Source organism: Anarrhichthys ocellatus, unplaced genomic scaffold (assembly GCF_004355925.1).
Source record: "Anarrhichthys ocellatus isolate YVR2014 unplaced genomic scaffold, GSC_Weel_1.0 scaffold7, whole genome shotgun sequence".
NCBI classification, from domain to species: Eukaryota; Metazoa; Chordata; class Actinopteri; order Perciformes; family Anarhichadidae; genus Anarrhichthys; species Anarrhichthys ocellatus.
The window spans coordinates 7,402,189-7,418,822 of NW_022280037.1; the positions used below are offsets into that span (position 1 = coordinate 7,402,189).

Here is a 16,634-nt window from a genome sequence, read left to right on the forward strand (position 1 = left end):
AGAGAGAGAGAGAGAGAGAGAGAGAGAGAGAGAGAGAGAGAGAGAGACTGAAGTGTGCTGGGGTCCCCTGAGTCCAGCGGCTGGAAGGTTGCCTGATTGTTGCTAACATGCGTAGCTGATCGGGTTAGCTTGGAGTAGGGGACGTCCGTAGCTTCCAGGCCTAGTCTTTGCGTGTCATTAGCTAGCATAGTAAAAATTGCTTGCACGAAAATAGAAAAAGGTCATCCACATCTCTGATTTTGTCTTTCTGCTACACGTGCACGCAAACACAAGCTTGCAGCTACAGTCGAACATGCATACAGTTGCAAGCATGTTTATAAACAAGCATGCATGCAGGCATACAGTGTATGTAAGTACACATGCAAGCACAAGGGCACACACGCCAGTGCACACACAGACAAACACACATGCGCCCCACCATCCTGTAATAAGCGGTAAGCTGAGCTAGCTGATGGTCATCCTCCCATGGGGCTGCTGGGTGGCTGCCAACTTCCTGCCTGCTTTGTCAGTGGATAAAGCCCCTAACAAACGAGAGGGCTGTAGCTAGGCAGGCCAGCCAGGTCAAAGGTCACCTCAGCCCCCGGCCAGGATTGAGCCTAAGAGCACTACAAGGAGAGAGAGGGAGAGGATGGAAGAATGCACTTAAAGATTGGCTGCTATTAACCAGGCCTAAAAGCTATAACCCTGCCTTACCACTCCTTCTCTTCTTTTCTCTTCCCTTCTCTTCTCCTTTTTTTTCTTTTCGCGGCACTTCACAAAGGCATTTTAACTCCACATCACATGTCAACTCTGCTTTGAGGAACATTAAGAAAGTGAAAGATCCTGGGGGCATTTGTCAGTCCGCACAGCGCAGTGCAGCCAGCCGCCCCTGGGTGTTGAGCAATGACAGGAGATATCTCCTTGACTCATGCACCCCGAGATGAAAGGAGGGCTCAGAAGACGTGCACATCTGAACCGCAAAAAACGGTATTCAGTAAAAGGGAACAGACACAACAGGTAGGGACGGGGTGGTGACTGATCAGGGCTTGGCTGGCTTTGTTCCATGGAAGTACTTGTGATCTCAGATGAATGCACCTATGGTTACCATCAGCTATGCTCCTCCGTCTCACTGACAGGGACATGATCTGAGGTGTCTGTCTGTCGCGGGCCTAAGAGCTTCTCTCACTTGCAGAGGATAGAGGAAAAGGGAGACGGTGGACAAGAGAAGAGAAAATCTTTGCAACCCCAGCTGTCCATTCAGAGGGCAGAGGGAGAGAAAATTTGACATGGTTGACTTGAACACATTTTGCACCATTAGCAAACAGGAAGTGTCCCCTGCAGCTGTTTTTCAGGACGGGAGGGGGTGTTCCTGCCTCCACTGTAATGGACAAATGTTACCCACCATGTTTGCCTTTGATTTTTGACCTGAAAACAAAAATTGACATTACAAATGTCCTATGATATCTTCCAAATTGGCCTGACATTCCATAGCTGGCCCGGGGGGGTTTCTTGTTTTTTCTCTGTAAGTGGTTGTGCTCTTGTTGCTGTGTCCTAAGGCTCGCCATTAGAATGTACTGGCCTTTCTCTCGAGAATGTAGAGTCTTAAAGAGACCGAGGGGGAGACTAGAAAGCGAGAGGGGGAGAGCTAACAGAGGTCCTGGTCTGTGTATTTGAATACTTATGCTCATTAAGTTAATGCACAATGAAAGGGAGAACCGTCAAGTGGAAACTCTCAGAAGCTTCTATTTGAAGAGCGAACACACCCCCTTTTCTCTCCCTCAGTATGTCCATCTCTCCACAAATTACTCTGTTTCTGTTTCAATTGAAGATCAGCACCACTTTACTTTGACTTAAGAAGTTAAACAAAGTCTACAGAACACAATAGAGAAAGAGGATAAACTTAAAGAGACCCTGTATGTTAATATTAAGTCCTTTTCCCAACAGACTTCATCAACAGGGTCTAGGTTGTGAGTGCTTTACTGTCTTGCAGTGGCCTGTAAGCTTCAGTATGGCTGAATAGGGTCTAGTAGCCATGACCAATTTGATGCAGAACATTCATGTATATAGGAAGTCTCAGGAAAAACAAAGCCACATTTGTCAGGGGGTAGTTATGGTTATTTTGGAGTCTCAGAAACAGAAATCATTTTTCACCCCCATTGGAAATGATAAAACGTACAAACATTTCTTTGTTTGTATAATTATTTGATTTTCCGTTGTTATTCCCCCATGATAGAGGTTTTCTTAGGCAAACCCTCAGTTAGTCAGTGTAGAAAATCATTGCTTTTTTACAATGTGTACATACATCATTAAACCAGTGCTGATGTTTATTCAGTGGCTTAGTTCGTTCACCACGCTTTAGCCGTAGCATGTGCTCCCAGTGACTTTATGACTGGCAACAGTGACAAGTGGTGTGGATATGAGGTTGTCCAATGCAGACAAAGTAGATGGGTCTGCTTTGACAGGCCCACCAGGCCACTAATGATAGGCTTATAGGCCCTAAAAGTCCCTCGCAAAGGCAAGTAGACCAATTACCTCACACTCCCAACAAGCAACACCATAGAGGATAAAAGAACAGGAGGTTCACTTTTAGAGAATTATGAAAAGAAAATCTCCCAAAGACTTTACAATTTAAAGTTATTGAAATTTATTAGGCACAAAACCCTTTTGTTGGAGGATGATCCTGTAGCTCAGCTGTAGTCATTACAACAAGATGTTTTAAAGATTTCTAGAGAGCAAGTAGTGATCGTGGCTGTGTGTTGACATCAGGCGAGCTGGAGAGCATGAGCAGAACAGAGCTGGGTGCCCCTGAGCAGGCAGTTACCACAACAAAGCCAACAGACTGGTCTGAAAAACCAGGCCAAATTCCTGCCCTCTAGGACCTGGCTTAAAGCTTGAGCGGAAACTTTGAAAGAGGGGGAAGAGAGGAGAGGAGAAGAGAAAGAGGTGGAATGAGGAGGATACGAGACGAGGCCAGACGGGTTAGCGTTTAGCGAGAAAGGGATAGCTGCTGGGGCCTATGGAGTATGGCAGGAGAAGGAGAGATCCACAGAAATGAGAGAGAGGGAGAGACTGAGAGGAGACCAGGCCCCCCCCGCTGTAAGTATGGAGGGATCGTATTCCTCCTCTTGAAAGCGGAGGGGTAGCCGTGTGGTGGAAAAAGAAGCCATGAACTTGATCTGACGATTAAATAGGCGCATCTCTATGGCTGCAGGCCACGAATGAGATGAGGACCACAACAGAGCACACACACGGTTTGTGTATATAACTGTTGGCAAACTCCAATAGATCTATGGGTTGAGTTCAGTTGATCCTTGTTTAGGAGTCTTGGGCAGATTTCTGCATAGATAACGATAGCAGTTTTATTTTCTTTATTGGATAAAAGTAATACCTTATTATCATTTTCCATGATAGCATTTGGAAACATTCCCCTTAAACGTCTGTCTGTTCGTTGGTCGATCCACTAAGTCTGGAGGTGCATTGGGATTGTGTGGGAGTGATTGCTATTTAGCCTCATGGAGCTTGGTACAATCGGATGCCTATATCTCGCATATCCTCCAGGGCTCCTTTCTCACCCTCATCGCTCCATTCATTCCTCGCTCCTTCTGACTCCCCTCACCCACTTCACCGTTACTGTAGCTTGGCAGGCGAGCAGTGCAGTTCTGCTGTAGAGCTTCTCTACAACCTTGCACCATCTCCAGTGAACATAAATTAATGGTGTAGAGCAAATAGGCTGCTGGCTTTGGTCCAAAAGCTGGCTCCAGGAGTCCAGCCAGCGATTGTTGTGGCGGGCCATGGCAGCAACAGCGGTAGTAGTGCTGATGCACTGCCAACCAACCAGCCAGCCAGTCCGAGAGGCAGGCAGACAGACAGACTGGGGGCCCTTTTGCTCTATAATAGATGCCGCGGGCCTCGCCAGTCCGCCTTGTATTTGCAAACATCACTGTTTTACTGTCAGGGGGCAGTCCGCTGAGAGCCCTTATACTTATTGCGGAAGCGCTGGAATCTGGAGTGAGAGAGACAGAAGTGTAGTGGTATGTTCTGAATGCAGATGGTGTGAGATGTAGATATGGATGTATTTTCACTTGCTGTTATCAGAGGTTGGCATGCAGTGTGTGCAGTTTCGTAGGTTGGCATCATGTGAGTTCTGTTTATAAGTTGGCTATGTCTGCGAGTGTGTGCAATCAAGAGGGGGAGAGAGAAAGGGAAAGCAGCAGGGTTGAGTCATTGAGTCATGTGGCATTCTTGCCTGTTTTCAGACTGTTGTCAGGAAGCAGTGTAGTTCCCAGTAAAATAAAACAAACACTAAAAAAAAAAACTCTACCCCCTCCCACCTCCACCCGCCTAAGAACACACAAAGAGAGGGAATGAGAGAAAGAGAGAGCATAAAGCATAGTTGAGCATGGAGATGGATATGAAGATGGTGTTGGAAAGAGAAATACTTTTTTTATGTAACTGGTTTACTCAATTTGCAATCCTTAGTTTGGGCTCAGCTAGCATGAGAATAAACCAGACATAAGCTCACAATTGATGAAATAAATCAAATTGATCCTTGCAATTACAAAGTCCCATTACTACTAATTTTAACTCATCATAATTGCATTTTTATACAAATAATTATTTGCAGTTTCTGCTGATAAATTTGAAATACCATTGTCCATTGTCATAGAAATATGAAGCTCTTCTTTTTTTAATTGTCACTCGTCAATCTATTTGACGTCTACAGACAGAAGTAATTAACTGCAGCCTTCAATTTAAACCACAAATCTGTCAGAAAACTGCTGCTAAAAAGCCACATATTGCTCCGTGCATATAAACACCCCTTGATGGATTCAAAAACTCAAACTGGATTTATTTGTCATATCTGTTTGATCTCCCGGTAATGCCGATATGCATTCAATCCCATTGTCATTTGTCAAAGAAGCCAATTGTAGCATTATTAACAACGGCAACTTGATATTTAAAATGTGCCAATCTTACCCCAGCTCAATGCAGAATCCATATTAAAATGTCATTCCTTTATTTGATTGCGTTTATTTCTGACAGTGAATATTATTATCATCCACCAGTCGCTTTGATTAAAAACAAATAAGATTCCAATCAATGTGAGGAAGGCATATATGAAAGGAGGTACTGGGATACAGTATTACTGTAAAACTAGACACAAACTCACAATGAAGCCCATCAAATACTTCCAAACACATAAAAGTATTATTATGCATAAGTTATGATATAGACTTATATCTGTATAGTATTTGACGCTTTTTCATCAATACTTTAAAATGAATAAACACAGACTTTTATAGAATGACAAATATATATGCAGATTATCTAATAACTCTTATCCCATTGACAAAGTAGCTGGTGCTAAATCACACCAATCATCATCAGCAAATCCTCTGTGTTGCCCCGGCAACATGGTAAACAGCCAGTGGCCTGTGATTTCCTGAGAGTCATTACCGTGGAATAGGTTCGCAAACCGATGCAACCTTGTGACCCGGCCCCATAACTCATGTCACACGCTGATGATGTCATTCATCAATGGGGTCCACCAGCGGGCTCAGGCACGAAGGGGCTTGCAGGTACGGCGAGCAGAGGGGAAAGGGGGCAGAGTGGGGGGGAAAGCGGTCGGGATAATGATCGGGCTGCGGGGTTTGACGACGGCAGAAATTAGGTGTCAGGAGAGTATGAATCTTATATATGGCAAGCCGGACGTTGAATGAGTAGAGTCAACGTGGGCGAAAGGTGCGGTGTGAAGTAGGAGTGGTCCAGCAGTAGATTGTTGTGTATGGTAGAAATGCCAAGCTGGGGCTCAGAGGGGGTTTAAGGACTGTACACAGCAGATGATGGAGCCACCTCAGCTTGTAATGTTCTGCAACCACAGGGGCCATTACATCCAGCACTATCAGAGAGCACAGAACACATCACACCCTGTAATTTAGCCATCACACACACACACACACACACATACACATACACATCTCGATTCTCAATGACTGGCAGAATGTGATCCACCTGCATATGCGCCTGTGTTTATGTGTTTGTGTTGATGTTGGGCTGTGCTTTTTCAGGTCAGGTTGTAGGAGTTGGACAACATTTGTGCATCAGGATAGTGCACGCTTGTGCCATTAACAGGCTTTAGCGTAATTAACAGAGATTTTTTTCGATCTGGCAGTGCCCGGACGACAAATTGAGGCTGCTCATTCCTGGCTCTAATTATTTATAGACCGGCTGTTTTACGTTTTGCGGTCAATCCTCTTTTAAGGATATTGGCCTTGGTGTTTGTAACTGAACATATTGAGCGGATCCAAAGCTAGTGGGGGAGATTATCAATACCATCTTTGATCTTGCTCCATGTTTGTGTTTCATCCATTAAATAACCATGTCATACTGTCTCCTGAGGGTAGGGAAGGACATCTCCAGGAAGAAACACTTTAAACAGATTTAGTACTCTGACTCTGTTTAACATTTACTCACCAATTCATCTCACGTTTACTCTTTTCATAGAGGATTTTTTTTGTGCTCATTGGGTGATTTACTAACATATATTTTTTTTACTGAGGCAATTAACATTAAGAGGTTACTCAGAGGTCTAAATAGCCGTTCTCCAATTTCACGGCTGCTGCAGCCCTGTAACCACAGGACCCACCATGTCGGCTTATTTCTCACGTCCGTGTGTGTGACGCCATTGCGGCCACATCATTTTCTGTATCTGATATTTCAGAGGGCCATGCTTTTAGGAAATTTGCCCCAAGTGTGGGTGGCCTGCAGTCACAGCCATAAAAACTATGCGTCTGTGTCAAGGAAGGGGGGGTTGTCCGCAAGAAAGGCGAGAGAGAGAGAGAGAGTGTTGAGGAAAGGTTGCGTGTTGTGTGTGTTTGCTTCTCTATGTGGGTGCTTTGCGGTGCATATGTGCAAGTCTTTGGGTTACAGGTGAGCGATCTAGTCTGACACAGGGAGGGAAGGAGAGGGGGATGAGCGAGGGCTGGGTGAGGTATGAGATGAACAAAATAGGATTTTTTTTTTGGTCTCGTGTCTATGTGGTCGGAGTAAATCTCCTTACTCAGGGGTTTTGTGTGCGAGGGGAGCTTTAACGTCCCCACTCTCCTTGATGAGACATCTTTCTTGTTTGTTCAAACCATTCATTACGTGGTGCATGCTGGACGAGCTATGCCGCTGGCCGGCGTATTTATCACCGAGCTAAAGCGCGCTCTGGCTGACAGTAGGCGATTGATGACCAGGTCTGGGCTTGAGAGGCTGAGGAAGCCTTAATACAATGTAAATGACCCACTCCCATTTCCAATCTAGGCTGCTCCTCTCCCCACACCTCCATAGCACATCATCTTTAGCTACGTGTCAATTCGTGTATATGTTTGTGTAGTGTGTGTACATAAAAAAAGAGTGGGAGGAAGTGTGTGTCGTGTTGTATTTGCGAGTGTGTTTTGATCGTGACCGGGGTCATAGCTAATGTGAAAACGCATAGGAAGCTCGGGAGTGTAAGGGGGAGGGAAAGAGATGCTGTGCTCTTATTACATGTTGTGCAGAGCAGACACACACACACACACACACACACACTCACACAAGGATGTAGATATGTATATCTGTTGTATTCTACTGAGCTCGTTTACACACACACACACACACACACACACACACACACACACACACACACACACAGTTACCAAAACAGACATTGCTCTGTCTTCCCTAGCCAAGGATATGTCAGCACCTGGCAATCAAAAAATGTATTCCTATGTAAGTATTATCATCTCTCCTTTGTTAATAATTTTAGCATATTAAAAGGGACTACGTACACAAGTACAAATCAGAGTAATCCCTCTATGCAGCCGGGACTCATTATTTGACCAATCTCAGCCTTGTTTGTTATTAATTGAGCACATTCCTCAAACCAATTTTTTTCATCTCTCCTTTAATTAAAACGGACTACGTTTCGACAGGCAGTACTGCCTGAAAGGAGAAATTGTCCTCTCTGCTGATATGAAACCTCACTTACATCAATTATTCCCGCAGTAAATGAGAAAATTGTTCTTGAGCAACTGTTATCATTTCAAGTTAAAACTGAATTCAATTAACATGAGGCAGGCACACATTACTAGCTTCATGAAATTTGCTTCCTTAGTGCGTGTGGTATATGTCGTGAGGATAAAGGGGATGAATGTGTATTAATGGAGATTTAAGTGTCACTTTTTTAAAAGGAGTTTTTGTGTGTTGTGATTTGCAGGTGTCATGTCTATGCATATTTGTTTGTGTGCATTTCTGTTTACAGAAATGTGCACTTGTGAACGTGTAACTCTGTGTGCATGCATGCTCCCTGTCTACGGTGGCTGAATGAAACACATAGTGTCTCATTTGTTTCGTTTGCGTGCGCCCCGACTCCTAATCTGGCCCTTAAAGACATCTGTCACCAGCGATCACTGTTGTTTTGTCATGCTTCATAGCAAGCCCAGGGGGAGCAAGGCAGCCCAAGGTCTGCCATTTATATCAGCCCATGTTCTCTAGATTGGACCTGACACAAATAGTATCTTTGCAGCCCTGGTCCCAGAATTACATTTTCAGGTAAAAAATCTTGGCGAGGCTGTGGAGGAGATTTCACAGCATTCTGTTCTTTCAGCATTAGTCTGTATTCTGCAGCTCTCTATGAAAGAGCCACCACCGGGATACATGTCAGACATTCAAGGAAACATAAATGTATTCACTGCAAATCTGCACCCACTCATTCTGTTGCTTGGTATTATGGAAGGATTCTTAGACACCACAGTATCTGCGTTAGGCCGGCTTGAAACCCGTCTTTGTCAGCGTGTGCCCGTGCGTGTGTGTACCTTTTTTTAGTTTTTTTTCTGCGTGTGGAGCATATGTTCAGTGTGTGCACTACATGTTGGTTTTTGTGTGGGCGGAGTGGGGCTAGGAAAGGGGGTTATCACAGTTTACAGTTTTGACAAACTTGTTCGGCCAGCTCTGACAGGTTTAACACTGACTCTACTTCCGTATGTTGATGTGTGGGTGGACATGTGTGAGCTGTGAGTGTCTATACAGTGCCAGGGAGGGGCAGGGTTGGGTAGAGGTCATGAGAAGGTGGGGTCTTGGTTTGCACAATACAACAAACACGGGAACATATTGAATACATACAGTAATAGGCAGGAACTTGACTCATAGCATGTGTTCCCTTCCAGCGCTTCTCTTTAGGAGTGCTTGCATAAGTGAATATTTATGTTAATCTGTACGTCAAAGAGGCTCATTTGTGTGTGTTTCTCTCTCTGTTTGCTCCTGCAGCACCCATACCCTTCTGAAGAGCAGAAGAAGCAGCTAGCCCAAGACACGGGCCTCACCATCTTACAAGTAAACAACTGGTGAGTCAAGATTTTCGCTCGCCCTATCTCCACCACCAGCATCGCTCTGCCTTTAATTTTCAAAAGCCTTTCGCCTCCCTCTCCCTGCCAAGTGTGAAAACCGTTTATGTACAGCCCTCCCCATCGCATACAGACACACACGGAGGTGCACGCGTTGATGTACACACGGACAACCTTTGTAACATTATTACATGTAAGCTACCAGGATGTTCCGGTGTTATCGGCGAAGTGTTCTGCGGCTAAGTCAGTGGTTTTTGTGGTTTGATGCACATGTATTCAGTGGGATGTATTTAAGGAGAAAGGCAGAGATCATAAGCTACCCCTACAGCCCCCACACCCACCCCACCCCTTCATCCAAAAACCATACCTAGAACTGCCACTGGTGCCCCCACAAAAAGGCAAAACTGCCTTCCACCCCCTCCCTATTTTACACAAGCTATATGGTGGATTAAGGTTTTGGTGGCCTGGCCAGCAGGGCCTTTGTAGATGGCTTAGCACATAACTGGGGGTGGTGGATTAAATAAAATGATCACAGAAGCAAAGAAATGATACAGGAATTACTTATCAAAATACTAGCCCAGGTTTTATCTGCAGCTTAATTTTGTTCAGTACATTCTCAGGGTGATGTTCAGATTAATTGAACTGACAGCTTCCTTTCAAATTTCCGGGAAGGTATTTGCACGGATTTCAGGTCTTACACAAACTTAATTATATGGGACCCCATTTTATCATTCTAATTCCATGTAGCGGGGGTTCTATTTACAAATGACAAGTCTGTGCCTTTTATTCACAGCTTTCCTTAATATATTTATCAAAGCGGGTTCATTTACAAAGTGCTCTATCTGTCGGGTACAGGCAGGCCGACATTAACGAAGCTTTTAGGTTTATCAGACTCGCAGCCTGACAAGCCACCCGAGGGTCAATTGATTTTTTGGTTCTGTGATACATTTTTTTCCCATTTTTCCTGGATCACAATGAGAAACATGCCTAGAGAATTAGCCTGGTTTGTCGGCCTTATCTATCACCCCCCTCCCTCGTCCCCCCTCCATCCTGACATACTCTGTCTCTCTCTCTCTCTCACCCTTTTCTTTATTCCCTTCTAGCCAAGGGAAGTCAAGCTACTTAAATTGGCCACAGGAACCGCTGTTATCAGACTTTAATGCACCCTACAGTGTGGATAGCATTTCAATTACACCAGTAACCAAAGATTAGCCCCCGCTTGCCTGTTTCATGCCTCGTGCCACCGTTTCGGGACGCCACGCACCTTACCTACAGGAGCAGAAAATTGAGTTGCCTTGCCTGTGTCATGGTGATTAATGCAGAAATAGTCTGCAAACCTGCGAGGAGAGAGAGAGAGCGAGAGAAATAGACAGAGACAACGACAGAGATAGATATAGGAAGAGTCCCTGCCTTCTCAGAGGCCATGAAATCCAAGCCTGGCACTGAAATGCCTCAGATCCATTTATAAAGAGGTCTGAAAGAATCTCGTGCTGGGAAACATCCTCATGAACCCTGTTTCCATACGCACATACACATAGGTGGTCATGGAGCTGCGTATTAATGTCACACCAGCCGTGTTAACAAAAACAAACCAGCAATCAATTTTCACAAATAAAGTCATTAGAGAGGCTTAGACTCTGCTGGTCTATCTCTGCTACATTCTGGTTGTTGTCAACTCGCCTGGCGGATGCTGTCACATTAATGTCTATTTTATGGTGATGGAAAGATGAGAGGCAGCGGCGATGCTGAAGTCTTGTTTCCCCTCGAAGTGCTAAACCAGGCAGGACAGTGAGTAACAGTTAAATAATGCTTTGTTTGGGTTGTGCCCTGGTTTTTTCCTCTTTGGTTGGCTGCTGAGATGGTCCACCCAGGATATGACAGACCTCTGCCATATGAAATTCCTGTTTTCTTTTTGTTGTTTTTTTAAAAAAAAGCTCTTCAAATTCCTGGCTGGCCCCCTTGCATTGTTCTTTAGTTCCCTTTGATGCATGGCCGCTGCCACGTTACTGACCAAAGAGAGAGAGAGGGAGATAGAGGGAGAGGGAGAGAGAGACAGAAGCAGAGGATGAGTGGGGGGAAAGGGAGGGGATGGCCGCCGTCTTCGGTTTCCAGAGCTCTCCCCCGGGGAAAGGATGTGCTGAATCAGGGCTTTGTCCGCAGGCACAATCATAGCCCAGCGAGGGCACAAGGGTGCTCTGTGTGATAGTCAATAGAGAGTGCATCTCGCTCTCTCCCCACTTGCCCCATCAAACCTCCCCAAACATACCCTCCAACTGGCACCTCCATATACGTTTACCTGCAGCTCACCTGTACACACAGAAAACAAAACCCGTAGTAAACAACTTTCAGCTGGTTTGAAACCTTTTGTCTCTGTACAACGGAAGACACCTTATACTATCTAGTCTATATTTTCAGCTGGCAGCCTCACCTGTTTGTAGCCCACACCCCATTAGCTGTCTGATGTTAATAAGGAACAAAGGAAAAGGTGAAAGTCCAAGATCTCACCGCCCTGGTGTTGAGCAGATGAGGACTTGATTATCCAGTTAATAGTATAGTCCGTGTGCGTGTGAGTGTATGTGCGCGTAATGCACATTGTTACTAATGGGACACTGTGCTCTCTCAGGATGCCCAGAGATGTTTTGTGTGTACAGTGTGTCAGGACACCATTAGTTGACCATTAGGTAGTGTGTTTGCTCTGGCCACGTTCGAGACAACTGGCGTCATGCTAACAGAACCGGGGCGTGGTCTGACATGTAATTGCATTTGTTTAAGATTGCGGGAAAAGGTGAGGGACGTGTCACACATGGCATTCTGGGATAGCCAAGTAGGTGAAACGGCAGAATTGGGTGTCTATGCTGCTGGAGAAGCGTTCACAGTTTACAGTATCTGGCGGTATATTTGCCTGCCTCAGCAGCTCCTGGTGTCCTGCTATCAGTCTGGGCTAAATGGGGCCTGACCGAATCCTTTCATGTCTCAGCGTCAGGCCCAGCATGATGTGCCCTCACTCACTGCCATAAACGCACACACCAACAATCCTGCCGTTATTTACCACTGCAGCAATACACACACACACACACACATACAAAAATACAGTACATGCACGCAGGGATATTACACTGGCCTGAGAGATGATGACAGATGACTGAGAGAAACAGCATCTAAAAAAAGGAAGGAAATCGTCCCCTCATTATTCCCTCATCTCACAGGCAGCCAGTTTCCACGGCAGAGAGAGAAAGAGAGAGAGGATAGAGGGAGAGCAAGTCGGAATATGTCAGTTCTTGGCATCTATCATGACTGACTGCTGTGCCACTGGAGCACTAATAACAATAAAGAGGGCACTAAGCCACACTCTATTTTTACTTCTCTACCTTCTCTCTACAGCCCAGGAGGGAATACATGTATAGACACATACACAAACACACACACACACACACACACACACAGGGGAGAGGCTCTAATTAGCGGCAGAAAGGAATACAATGAGTGAGTTATTAAGACACAGGGGCGGATCGCACCCAACCTTTGCCCCCTGTCGGAGCACAGGTCACATGATAAGGGAAGGATATCCGCCAGACGACGGCGCCAAGCAGCCTGTGCCCACTGAGGAGATGAAATAGGCTCAATCTCTCCAGTCACTAAGGGCAGGGAATGGCGCACTGATTGTTTTTTTTGTTTTTTCTTGAGAATTCGACCTCACCAGAAGGACAAAGTCACATTTAGCAACAGTCATCACATTATTCACTGTGCATTAACTGTATGTTTACATTAAGATTTAGATATTTTAATCCATTGTATTGAGACAACTGTAAAATAAGATTAGACTACCAAAACTGCATACTTGTCTGTTCGGGTGGATTAAATGCAATAAAAGCTTAACAGAGGGGTCTAAAGGATACTACAGATAAAAGTCATTACACTCATATGCCTTCACAAGAATTTGCTTTATCTACATGAAATCCTGATTCTCCTCCAAGATTGCAATCTGCTGCACGTAGCACAGCGTGCAGATAAACTGAGTTTAGCTAGCTCTAGTCTAAACTGACTGCTCTAAAGCTCCCTTCACAGCATGTTCCCCATTCCCATTCAGATCTTTATTTTCCCCCTTTCTCTCCAGCCTGCTCACAGTTTAACTCGCCCAATGGAGATGCAAAGAAGCTGTTATGGCCGGTTCACATGCAAACTGTTATAAACGGTGAAGCACATTTGTTTGTCGAATCTGAGAACAAGAAAGAGAAAAGCTAAGGCCAAACTTGTTCCTCCACTCAGCGAAGCATTTTCCGTCCTCTGTTCCCCAGTCCAACGAGACACTGAGAAACACTGGCTTTTATGATTTTTTTTATGATCCTTTGGTTTGGCAGGCGAGCACGTAATGAAATGCAAAATAATAACTAATATTTTCCAAATGTAACATAAAGCTATGAAACTGACCCAGCCGCCTCTTTTTTCGACATTCTTTATAAGTATTTAAGTCTTATGAATCTCAGACAGATGGAGGTCCCTTTTCCCTCTCCTTCCTCTTCTCTATATCACAGCCTCTTCCTTACTTTTCTGTCTCTTCGTCTCTGCCACACTGGTGGGCCAGTTGACTGAAGTTGCTGGTTATCTGTCTAACTTTGACCCAGATGGAAATGTCAGGCCTTTTTTTGGCTGCAACCAGGGACTCCCGGCAGTGGCCATCTTATGCCCCTGGCTTTCTAAATATACAGCTGGAGTGTGGAGAGGTTGCGGCTGTGTGTGTGTGTTTGTGTGTATTTCACTCTGGTGTGTCTTTGTGCGCCAGCATGAGTGTATATGTGAGTCTGACTGGGAGAGAGAGAGAGAGAGACTATCGGGGCGCTGCCAACACAGGCATCATGATCCCGCTCATTTAGGGACCGCTAATTGGCAGTTAATTAGCAGAATTGACTCTGTTGTCAGATCCCAAGTGCCAGCCCCCCTACCAACACCCCCTACCCGCTAAGTTCATTTGATCTGGCTGCTTTCTTGTAATAATAATCCCATTTTATCCGTTTTGGAAGGAGGAACACATTTGGAAAACCATATTTTCATTATTGGCAGAGTGAAATATAACGGCTCCCTGTTGGAGTAGGTTTCATTTTGTTTTTCATTTTGTTCCGCAGTTGTTACAGTTACAAATATCTGTTCGCGGTGCAATCTAGACACATGCCATACTTACAGGATAAGCCATGGTAGCCTTGAACAGCTGATGCTAATGTGCGCCACGGTGTTTATGTGTGCACTCACAGTATATATGTGCTGCGTGTGAGTACATGAGCACATGCCGCCGTTGAAACGCTAGGCGTGATTAACAGGGCCCACTTCCACTTTATCAGGCACTGGGGGCACATTGGGTCATAGCATGGCATGGACACCCACCGTGACCATGGAGCAGCCCAGTGCCCACCCCGCTGTGGGTCTAGAGTTATGAAAAACAGGTGGTGCTTTTAAAAGAATTGGCACTGTTTTGGGCGATCATGCACAAAAATGAATGCTTTTTTTAGTTGTTTTCCCATTACATGCTCAAGACTCTCCAAGGCTGTGGAATTCTCCCTGCAAAGACGGCATGCAAGGAGAATGAAGCCAGACGAGGCAAGATAGAGAGGCAAAGAGCTGAAAGAGGCATTACAGAGAAAGCATTAGCGAGAGAGATGGGAGGAGGGAGGTCTTTGTACTTCTCTGCTCCTTTTGGCTCTTTCATTCCTCAACGGCTTGGTTTTATTGGTGGGTCGTTTAATAACAAGGGCTCTGCGTTTGAAATAAAGTCGAGCTGCGTTTGCGTGGGCGAGCCTTCTTTTTTTTTATTTTTAAGATGGTAATTTCTGTACTAGGGGTGAGAACTGGAGAGAGATCGAGAGAGAGAGAAAGATAATACACTAGAAAGAGAAGAGAGGGAGGCGAGAGAGGAACTCGGAAGGAGAGCAAGAAGGGTGAGAGTGTGGGATAGAGAAAATTCAAGGAGAATACAAGGAAGGAAAGTAGGTTAATTTATTTCATTTGCAGGAAGAGAAAGAACTTAAAAAGAAAAGAAAAAAAGGTTGGTGATAGTGAGAAAGAAAGTGTAGGATGCTGTTTTCATGAACAAGCAGCTTAATGCACACGGGCAGCCGCAGTAAGCCTGCCAGAATCTCCCTGTGCCTGAGGCCATCTGTGAGCAGAATAGCAATTTTATTACTTTGTCATTAAACCAATTTCACAGCAGTATTGTTTGTTAATGAGCAGCCGCAAACGAGCGAAGATGTCACGTACTAGAATAGCAGCAAGATTTGTGACCCCAGTTCTCCTCTGTCTCATTCTGCCAACCTGTACCTCATTCTTATTCTTCTGCCCTTTCCGCCACCGTCTTCTTTCTTAACATCCTTACTGTCATCCTTCCTCTCTCCCTGCCATCCTCCCATCTTGCTCAACCCTCCCTTCCTCCCCCTGTTATAGGGGTCCTTGGCCCATAAAAGGGGAAACTGCTGAAAGATAAAATGCAAAGTCTATACAGTCAAGTCTCTGTTTATGAGCTTCCATTTGCCTTAAGAGCTCATTGGGACGAAGGGTTTCTCCATGGGCTTTCAGCGTGCAGCTGGAAACCCTGGGATATTGGCCTGTTATTTAGCTCTAAAGCCTGACATTGGTGCCAACGGCAAGTGCCAACAGAGGGACTAGGCGTCTCAATAGGTGCATAAGTCCTTTGGGTTGTATGCTAGACGACGTCATGCATTTTTTCTGATATTTTAAAGGTGCTTATAGTATGAGGCTCGATCACTGTTTTTTTAAATGGACTTGGTTAGTGTTGGAGTGGTGTTCAGGTCAGTCTGTTTGGAACGGTCTGTTTTCACAAAGAAAGCCCTGCGCTTCAGCTGCTATGGTGCTATATGTGTCTTTATGGCTACTCGCTGTGTTTATGTTTTTACTCTGGAGGTCATTTGGCACAGATTTAAGGTCTTTTTGTGGCTTACGACTGAGAGAGAGAGAGAGAGAGAGAGATTTAAACTGAAGCCCCAGAGGATCAGACAACCTGACAGAGTAGATTTGGAATAATTAGTTTTATCTGCTGAGGGAGATAGCCAGAGGAGCTGTGTGTTAGCCAAAGGGTGCTGCTATGTGTATCTATGTGGCGATGTGTTCCGGGTTGCTGAACGTTGTGTATGTGTGCATGGTGTATGTGTTTGGAGAGAGGGGTGATTAAAGTGGGGGACTAAAAAGGATAAAGGTGACCAGGTGTAACAGAATGGCCTTGAGGGAGGGTGGGTGGCGGTGTGTGTGTGTGTGTGTGTGTGTGTGTGTGTGTGTGTGTGTGTGTGT

General features: G+C 45.1%; 1 protein-coding gene across 6 annotated transcripts in view; it reads left to right on the forward strand.

The window, feature by feature from the left end:
* The window catches only part of meis2a (Meis homeobox 2a), a 76,690-nt gene that overhangs the window by 45,052 nt on the left and 15,004 nt on the right, over positions 1-16,634 (forward strand). For all 6 annotated transcript variants that reach the window (XM_031847756.1, XM_031847762.1, XM_031847760.1 and 3 more), the window contains exon 9: positions 9,268-9,344. In XM_031847756.1, coding sequence (XP_031703616.1) covers positions 9,268-9,344 — 77 coding nt within the window. The remainder of the gene's footprint in view (positions 1-9,267; positions 9,345-16,634) is intronic.